The sequence below is a fragment of the Pygoscelis adeliae genome, unplaced genomic scaffold (assembly GCF_000699105.1).
Source record: "Pygoscelis adeliae isolate BGI_AS28 unplaced genomic scaffold, ASM69910v1 Scaffold172, whole genome shotgun sequence".
NCBI lineage: Eukaryota > Metazoa > Chordata > Aves > Sphenisciformes > Spheniscidae > Pygoscelis > Pygoscelis adeliae.
The window spans coordinates 3,828,419-3,838,946 of NW_008824338.1; the positions used below are offsets into that span (position 1 = coordinate 3,828,419).

A 10,528-nucleotide genomic window follows, 5' to 3' on the forward strand; every position below is an offset into this window, starting at 1 on the left:
ACATTCTTCTCTCAGCCCATCCCAAGCTCAAGTAAAGCGCGTTTTCCCCACTCTTAGAATAGACTTTTTGTTCCTATTCCCTACAGTTCTACAGAGGTGTGCGTGTGTTTTAAAGAATGTTAGCAGCAACTGGATGCCCCCTTCAGGTGTTCCTGTTTCACACAAATGATGCCATTGCAAAGAAGGGCTGTCAGTTTTCTCTAAGCTCTGGTAACCAGTGAAGACCTTGAAACTGGAACCAGGTCTTCATGACAGCATTCACCTGCAGTCAGGTGGGATCCATGGTGGCGGGGGAGACCAACTTAAATATTCACATGCTCACTATGAAAGCATTCGTATACAACCATCAAATTTTTCCCTTATGACAGTGGGTGGCGTCATACTTTCACTAGAATGCAATTTCACTGTGAATTTGCAAGCTATAATTACCAACTTTCCGCAGCTCAAAAGAAGTATCAAAGCAATGTCCAGCTGCCAGGAGGAGTACTGCATAATTAATTCCTGACTGTAATGTTGGCTCTGACTCAAACGCCTTCTTGAACCTAGAAAAAACAAACATACAAGTTTACTTTCCAAATAATGTGATCTAATAGGGACATAATTATACTTTTAAGTACTTTAAGTGCTTATCTTCTCTTTACACGGCAAGAATCCATGGAAGCAAAAGGATTTTACTGTTTTCCACACATGCTTTGTGGTTATTTTTAGGAGTCTGTTATTTATACATCCTCCTCCCATTTCCTTTCCCCTCACACAGCAAGCACAGACCCTACTCATCCATCCCAGTAAAGTTTAGTATCTTACTAGATTTCCAATTTTCTTTGAGATGAAAGAAAAAATAATACTATCAGCTTGTAAAAGACTTGTTTCGCAGTTATATTTATTAATAAGCTCATTAATTTACTCTTAAATATATGAATTTTCACTGACTTGAAACCTTAGATTCTATTGTGGATCTGCTACAGTGACTTAAAAGCATATCAAAACGCCTAAGCACAAAAGCAAGTGATACAAGAACATACTTAGCATTTAGCTACGATTTCAGCTACTCCAAATTTTATTCTTCACTGGTGTCTCATTGACATTGTCCTTATGAGTCTATTCACATAAAAAAGGACTATACCAGATTTTAGTCTCCTTGAGAGGAAGTGAGCAAGCAAGAGGAACGGCAGTGGTATTCGCCTAGCCTAAATCTTGTCTTAAAAGAAGTCGAGGGGCTTCACACGAACACAGCACACACTATCCTCATGCTAGCAATGCAAGTTGCGGTGACAACAGTGACAGCAGATCTAACGGTGCTTTAAACTTGTTCTACAGAATAAGAACGTGTTTGGCTGCATATATACACACACACCCCCCACCACCACCCCCCGTAAGGAGGAGGCAAACAAGACTATCATATGTGAGTTAAGGAGCACAAGAGATTCAGTCAACAACTCCGCTACAGTAAAAGCAATGGACTTTAAAATTACTTTCAAAAGGATGGGAAAAATCCAGAGAAACAAATGGATTATATAAAAAAAAATTAAGCAGGTCGTGAGATTAACACACAAGGAAGGAAAGAAAAATAATTTATGCGAAACCTAAGGATTTGGCTTCCAGACCACTCTGACATGTAAGCAAAGCTAAGGCATTTTGATCCTAGCAGGCCAAAAATATAGCTGGTTTTAATTTTTTTTTATTAATTATTTTGTTTGCTGTTTTTATGCTCTAATGGTTCAGGATTTTGCATCCTTTAACATAAGCTCTGCTTTCCAAAACTGCAAATCAGGCTCCTCTTCAATCTGCTACATATATACACTTTCTATACTCCAGTTGCCCACCTCCAAAGAACTTAATCATTAGACAAGAGTCTAGTCCTCTAAGAAAAGCATGATGAGCAGAGAAGACTCAATTCTTTTCTTTCATCATCTGCCTTTCCTCTTGTACTGTGAGTTACAACAAAGCAAGGAAGAAAGTACGTACAAAACATATTTGCTCACTTAAAAAAACCAAACCATCCCACAACAAAAAAACAAACCCCATAAAAACCCGCCAACCAAACAGGACGACACTCTCGTCAATTCTAAGAATACATAGCTAGAAGAGGCCCGTTGGCTGGCGTTATCTGTCTGGAGACATAGCGATGTTGGGAACTGGACTCCCTTTTTTGCCCTAGAGATCTTTCATGCTGTAATCCTCACGCAGTATCAGGGAAAGGAGAGAGCAAAGATTGACAGAAGAAGAAAAAAAAACCTTGAAAATAAGTATTTTTGTTCCCATACAAGAGACACTCTACTTTCACTTTTTTGTTTTGCCCCAAAATGCCTAATTTCTGGCATGACTATCAAAATTTCTCTAGTTCTTGGACAGATGCATACAAAACTTCAAAATTTAAAGATCAAATAAGCATCTCTCATGCCTATCAACAGGTGGGCACATTTGTGCTGTAAACAACGTTAATCATACAGGCAAAGGAGATGGAGACGAGCTTAAGTTTGCAAAATAGTTACTGCTTGCAGAAGCATTGGTGAAACAGCCCGTAGAAAACCTTTCTTGAATATGTTACCACAGAGGCACCACTAGCGTTGCTGATGCGCTCACTTTTGGGCAGTGATGAGTCCACTGGAGCTGGCTGGAACGGGCTGTGTCTGACATAGGGCAGCTCCTTTTCTCTTGTCAGAGGCCACCCCCGCAGTCCCCTGCTGCCAGGACCTTGCCACCTACCCTCAGTAGACCAGAAGGGACATCCTGGGAATATTTGTTCCTGGGTTCTGCCTTTTCTTTCCAAATTGCTTCCAAATCTCCCTTTCCCACAGCAGAAATTCATTTTTCTAGCCATCTTTACATGCTACTCACACCAAGAAATATTAGTATCTGGGACCTCTGTAGTCCTATTTACGTCTCCTAAATCGTTATAATCAAAAGTGTAATTTTATATTTGGTGCCATCCTGTGCTGACATTCTTAAACCTGCCTTATATCCGCATAGCCTGGAGAGCAAAAATTTACAGACAAAAAATAAAAATAACGTGTAATGATTAATTTTGAATAGATGAAAATATTCATGGTTTCCCAAACAACTCACAAGTCACGTCTGTTGACTGAACTGATTTAAATTCAACTGGTGCAATTGCTGTACATTGTCATGCCCCAAATATCACTGCAGGAACCCGCGCAACATCGTAGAAAGGTGGTAAGATTTAAAAGTCTGCCTATAAAATTAGCTGATGCGATTACAAATGCCATCAAGAAACCGAAAGGTGACGTTCGGGAAAATGTTGCAGTGCAGACACTGAATTAGGGAGGTAGCAGTGAAAAGATTTGGATAAAGACTTGATAGCTTTGGTACGTCTGATTTACACTGTCAGTATGCAACAAGAAAGTGACAGTTGATAATTAATCTTTCATCTCTTCTCTCATATTTATATGAAAGATGTCTTTTATTCTGCTTTTTAATTGTCAGGAAAGCACACTGCCTGCCTATTTCTCTTCTTTTTTTCTTTTTTTGTTGGAATAGACCAAAGTACCTTGACATCACTAGTTGTTACAAAACCAATGCTTCGGTTCTGCTGCCAAATTCTCATACATCTTAAGCAATTCACTATACTTCTCCTACATCCTCCTTTCTCTAAGACTGAGATAATAACCTTTATCTCAACATCGAGTAATACTATCATGGAGGCATTGTTCCTGCACGCACCTTCCCCCGTCGTGGCCTGCTGTAGCACTAGAGTAGGTCTGCTCCTTCCCAAGAGCCTTCCACTGAGTTACGAGTCAAGCCTTCAGCCACGTCAAGCATGCTGTATGACTAACACTAGAACTCAAATCAATATCCAGCATAAAGCACGAACCAAAAGCAACTGGCCCATCCAGTACAGCTTCCAGCCGAACTCCAGCTTGACTGACAGAGATCACCTTGTTCTATGGCAGCAGGCGCACGGAGCAGTCTGTGTTGGGTCTTACTTGCCAGAGACTTCAGGGATTATCTCAGGGCTGGCCGGTCAGCATCCTACCCTGCTGCAGGAGCTGCCAGCCTGCTGCCCCTTCCCAAGCTGGTATGCCTGACTGCAATCACTTCCCCTCAAATGTGTGACTATCATGATTGCCAAGATGGCTACATGAAATATCCTAGAAGTAAATACAACTATTATACAATACAATCGTTCTTAGTTCAATTATGTTTGAAAATCTCAAAGTTTAGCTGTTCATAAGGCACTATGAATGAGGAAAAAGCAAGATGTACAATAGCAAAAGTAATTTCTATTTATTCTATTTAGCCTGTGATAATGTCTAGTATTTGTACACAGGACTACAGTTTTCTTTTTATATTAGTTCATGACATGAGCAAAATATGTTTTTTTTTTTTAAAAACAGAATCTTGAAAGTTTGGTACGAGCTTTGCCTTAGAGGAAATAAAATTTTTCTTTAATCCAAAATTATGAAAGGGCGGGGGGTGGGGGGATGACGGCAATATGCTGCATTCCTGTTATTTCAACATCTTTAAAAATCCAGTAAGCATTGCAAAACTGTAAAGCATGACCAGCAATTATAAACTGTACTTGTATTCTGAGGCCATAAATGGTAAACAATTATATCTTATCTTTTACCAGAGACAGTTCTAGTCTGAAGTTTACTGAAAACAAATGACAAAGGGAGAAGAAAGCTTTCCATTCTAAGCATTTACTTCAACAGGCAGCTGATGAGCACAAGACCAGAACTAGAATTTGATGTGCAGGATACATAAAACACAGATTGTCTGTTTCCTCATCTGAATCATAATGGAGAAAAGCAGCTCATCCTGACAGAAGTCTAGGATGGCGTCCAGTGCCTCCATTTTTTAACCTATTCCACATAACAGTGTTTTAGTGCATTTCAAAAGCAATAAAAAACATGATACTTGCCTCTAAAATTAAGATAAGAATTTCTCTAGCCTAACGTGTGCTTCTTGGACTATCGATGGTACTATAGTCCACTGTAATATGCATCTACTATATGGTGATGATGGAGTGATAAAACTTTTGCCAGCGTGAGTTTGGAACAGTCATATTGCTTGTGAGCATGGAAGCCAAGAAAAACCACAGAACGGTACATCCTAAGCATCAGTGCAGAGTTAAACCTCAGCACCTTTAAGCCTAGCTAGCTGCTCTCTATCAGATTGCAGATATGCCAATTGATTCATGCCTGATTATTGTCTGGCCCAGATTCCTAAGAATGACGTAGTGAATAGGAGACTTCACATTTGGGAAAAAGGAGGAAAATACACTCTGATGAGAGCTACCTAAACTCCCAGGTCCCTGAGGCACTTCAAGAACTTCGCAGAACCAGATCTGTGAACAACATAAGCCTCTCATTCTTAACAAATAAGTGAAGAAAATTAGGAGATTCAGGCATCCTCATTAAGGATGCCAAATATTTGTAATGAAAAACAGTTGAAATATATTCTTGTTTAAGGAATATTTTCCCAAAGCTAACAAAAGGACCTAGACCAGAAAAACAGTACTCACCAGAATGTCCCTTTGTCCCTGCTTTCTGTATCTAAGAACCCAGATTCCAAAAACATGTCCTTGTAAATTCGACCAACCAGGCAGTACATATCTGAAGCTACTTGGTCTTCCTGTTCTACCAGGGGAATCATAATTTCTAGAGCTTTCTGTCTGTCTCCGGGCAGATTTCGCCTATTAAAAAATAAAAATATTGATTAAAAAAGCCAATAAAGTCAACAAGAAATACTTTTTCATGACCATGTTTGTATATATACGTATGACTTCATCCATGTAAAATGTGCTTCTAGACACAATGGACAAATGGACACAATCCCCCCCCTTCCTTTTTTTTTTTTCCCTCCTTCCTTTTCTCAATGTTATGGGACACCTTTATAAAAGCCCCTAAACATGTTTTCTCTCTCTCATGAAGCATCAGCTACAGCAAAGCACTGACAACAGCAACAAGAGCCTCAAGAGCAATTCTTAGAAAGATGATGTGTTACTTTCTTACAAAATAGATACTTCTTTCATAGTAATTCATGCTTTAAAGGAAAAAGATTCCATCCTGTGTTTGTGATTTTTTTTTTTTAATATACATTTTGAATGTGAAGCAAAGAAAACAAAAAGCAAAAACCAGACTGAGTTCCCATGATAAGGAAGGTTAGGAAGTGAAGCCAATAAGGTAATATTAACAAAAGTACTTCAGACAAATAAACCACATAATTGCAAGCATTAGACACTTCCTGGTGACTCACAGTTTGGATACATACATCATTCAGTATCAAGAGTTTACAATTTTTTATGTATTTGTGTACTGAACAATGACTGCTTTCTCAGCAAAAGTGACATGAGTGACAATGACTCCTTTCTTCAGTGATTTGGGGAGAGTATTATATTCTTTTGGAGAAATTGCAAGTAATATTTGAGTGGCTACAATTTGAATTGGGGAGGAATATATAAAAGTGGTTTTGTATCTGTCTTGCAAGCTTTGCACTGAAGAAGCTTGCAAGAGAAGGCTACCTCAGAACGAAAGAAAAAAAAAAAACAACCCAAAACCCATATCAAAAGCCACAGCCATCTTAAAGCAGATACTACTTGATCAGAGCTCTCAGCTCACGTACGCAGCTCCAGAAGGGAGTGATGTGGAAGAAAAAGTTTAAATCAAGCAGAATGGGTAACAGAGGAAGAATGAGTACTTGCATCATAACAAAAATAAAGAAGACCAAAAGCACTTGTTGGAGCAGACAGTACAAACCGCTCTCCTGAGCAAAAAACAAGGAGTGTGCAAGTCTACGTGCTGGGCCAACCTCTACTGATGTCTCAGCCTGATGAGAAAGACAAATGAAACCCAGTGCCATTTCTTCCCAACCTTCAGACCAGTCAAATTCTAAAAAATTAGGAAAGGTCCCCTCAGACTACAGAGCTGCAGGAGGCTCCCCAAGTACTTCTAGAGTGGCACAGCAAGGCTGGTATACTCATTTGAGGTGGACAAGTGCTCCCGATCCCAGGCCCCAGGGAGAGAAATCAAGTGCTCCTGGCGGAACAAGTAACAGTCTCCTTCAGGTCTGTGTTATTCTGGTTCCCCTGCCAACTGATCGCTTGCCCAGTTGTTGAAGGTTTGCTTCCTTTTGTTTTCTCTTCTCATATCGACCACTCAAGTAAAGTAACAAGGGTAAGTCTGCACCTTCTTTATGTTTTTCGGCTTTCATCACAGAAGGGCAATTTTCAGAATGGAGTTTCAGGTGGATAACTCTTCCACATCTTGTATCAACTATGACTAATCCAGATCAAACCAATAGCTAGCTGAACTTAACTAGGAAAAAACCAGTAAGGCACAACAGTGTTTTGTAATATGAGCCTTTTACACTTTGCTGGTCACTACTTGCAGAGGTCCCTACTTTTCCTTCTGCTTACTCTTCCATCATCAATGCCCTTGCACACTTTGTTGATTTAGGTCAGACTAATCCTGACTAATTTGGCAGCTCCATCCTTCCGTACTAGTGACCTGGATTAGAAGCAAGAGGGACAGCTTCTTCCACAGCAAACATTCAGATTTGCAGAGTATTCCAGACCTGCCTTTGCCCAGGAAACCTCCTCTATATTCCCAATAAGGAGAAAGCTACAATTAGCCCCAGTAATTCCTTCTTGGCATACACCAAAGCATGAACATTTTCATGGCTGTCATGGATTCCAGTTGAATGTACAATCTGGAGAAGGGCGGGAGAGGAAAATTTGATCTGAACTCCTTTGGAGGTACTGTGTAGACCTTTTGTATGACAGATACCCTCAAAGGCTACATTACAGTCACATCTATAAAAACAGACCTTTCAGTCTGCAAGAAGTCCCAACAGAACCAATGAAGTACAAGGATCTGCCTGAAAAGATTATACTGCAGTTTTGCAGGTTTTTTTAGTGCCCCAGTGAACTAGTCAAGTCCTGTTTTCAAAGGCAACTTTGTTTTAGAAAATGGTGACCTTGAGGTCTAAACAACTTGTTAAAACTCCAAGGTACACCTAGTGACCTTTGTGAAGGCTATGTAGAAGTGGTAGATACATGCTGGATTATTTCATCTGCAAAGCTCCACATATTTATGGCAAAGCAGGAACAAAAACGGCACAATATTTATACCTTCATATACCTGGTATAAAGGAACAAGAAAGGATCTGGACATTTTATTCAGACAAAACAATGCCAGATAGCTGGTTTTCATTTTTCTTTTGGGTTTTTTTGTTTCAAAAACAGCTTTATTTTTTTAACTAATTACTTGTAACATATTTTGACATTATTTTGACATGATATGCAGTTTTGAGGCTCCTCTGTGAACCTGAATTACAGTATTCAAATCTGAGAAGCAGAAAGATCTGTAGACATTTTCTATATTTGAGAATTTCAATGCCTGCTGATACCTGGTCTACTCCTCTAAACGTCAATAGCAAAATGTTCATTGTGATAACAGCAAGGGAGCAGAAAACCTCTGTAATTTCCTCAGAAAAACTCCCCTTTTAGTGCCTTGCCCAATTGCCAGTATCCTAGGAAAAAAATCTAGGCTTGGCTCTCATTTAACCCAAGAAAGTAGTGTGTGCTGCTCCATGTGGCAAATTTTGTGCATGTTATCAGAGAACATGAAAATGAGTTTATTATTATAATATAACAAAATCTTCTGATGGACATTTGATGAAAGTTCTCCTCCTGTCTCCTGACACTACCGGAACTCAGACTTGAATGAGATGATGTCTAAGCACAAATGCTGCAGCACCGCCACTCATACAGCAATGTTAAAAGTGTATTTTACAGAGGTAGAATACTGCTAGGTATTTATTTGCTCTGATTTAGGTACTCAAACGAAAAAATGATGCCAACTTACGGAAAGACAAATCAAACACTCACACTGAAGGAAAAGGAATGGAACTTGACAGTACAGGAAAAAAAGAAAGCTTAGACTGATCACAAAGCTCAGAGTCCCCAAAGTGGCTTCAGTGAAAGCCCTAGACCTGCATATGAAGATTCCAGTAGGGAACTTCACCTGGGATTACCAACCCCGTGCGAAGCTTGCAGTTCTGATTTACTGCTCAACAGTGGAAGGAAGGGTAGATTCTTACCTGTTCAGCGCAAACGCATAATGAAACCTCACATGGTGGTGGGAAGCCAAGTCAAAAGTAGGCAGTTTTTCTAAAGTTTTCACCAGTTTCACAATGGAATCATAATCCTTCCAAAAGAAGGGAATAATGAAGTTTTAGGTGGCTGTACTGAGGTGTACCTATATAAACTCCTCTTTGAACTAAGCACCTCTTATTTCATACTAAGAAGTATTTTCAGTTCATTTTAAGTTTTATGGATTTCAGTTTCTTCAGTCTCAAACTGTAAATAGCCTGGCACTCATCAGAAATGTGAATATGCACAGTATTTAGCAGGGAAACGCACTTTGGTCTCCTGTACTGCTTCAATGTGGACCTGTGGAAATTTTAGTACATCTATTTCATGATTAAAGTTAACTTCAGGGACTGAACACATATCAGAGTTCATGTTATACAGACATTACAATGCTAACTGCATCTGAATTAAGGCATCCCAAAACTATGAAGTAGGCATGAGCCACAAAAACAAAATAGAAGAATCTTTCAATACCACAGTTTTTAAAGTAGCTTACTCTCTGAGATATTTAAAAACCAATCAAACAAAACCAAAACCAAACCACTTCAAAATGTTTAAGGAGCAACAGTTGAAATTATGTATAACAAAGTAAGCAATTACTAGCACCATTCCAGAAGCTGAAATGCATATGAACATGTTATGTTTCCATGAGAAATGTCACAAGCATGGTGACAAAGAATACATACAAATATCAATAGCAGAATCTACCATAGTCTTTAAGTAGGACACACTACTGGCTGTTCATCACATAGTAATTCTGAGATGGAGAAGAGTTATTGTACGTTGTGTGCTTTTTAGGTGCTGTTATAAAATAACAACACTTTTCCGCTATGTAAAGGCACACTATAAACAGTGTAACTACAAAATAAAGTAAAAAGCATCAGTGAAGACACTGTAAAAAGATTTTTACTAGTGTGCATTATTCATATAGTTTGTTAGCAAATCTGTGCAAAACACACGAAAAATTTCACTGGGAATGTAATTTAATTTACTGTGTTTTAGATGATCTTAGAACATAGGATTCATACCTGGATGTCTCTGTAGGACAGCAGCAAGTTTATTACAATGTCAGCAGACAAGACTTCAACATTATCCACTCGCTGTCGAATCCTTGCCAACTCTGCCGCAAGCTCTTTGCCTGTGTAGAGGGTACGGGCCTTCCTGATGTCATTCAGAATGGATTCCCGGAAATACTGGCTGGAGAGGAACAACTTCACATCAGCAGTTTGGGACAGGTCCCTTGCATTTGTTTTTCTGGCCCTGAAGCTCTCCCACAACGTATATGTGGAACATTTACTGATAGAGCAGTGTCAATAGAGAGATTTGGTCAAGCTAAACAATTAATTATCAATTTGTCTCAACTGAAGGCAAAACATCGCATCACCCTGAAGCAAGAGTCTGACATTTATATTG

At 39.2% G+C, this 10,528-nt stretch overlaps 1 protein-coding gene across 1 annotated transcript in view; it reads right to left on the minus strand.

The window, feature by feature from the left end:
• The window catches only part of MAP3K5 (mitogen-activated protein kinase kinase kinase 5), a 76,490-nt gene that overhangs the window by 52,776 nt on the left and 13,186 nt on the right, over positions 1-10,528 (minus strand). The window contains 4 exon segments of the mRNA XM_009319141.1: positions 430-542; positions 5,486-5,656; positions 9,064-9,170; positions 10,144-10,312. Coding sequence (XP_009317416.1) covers positions 430-542; positions 5,486-5,656; positions 9,064-9,170; positions 10,144-10,312 — 560 coding nt within the window.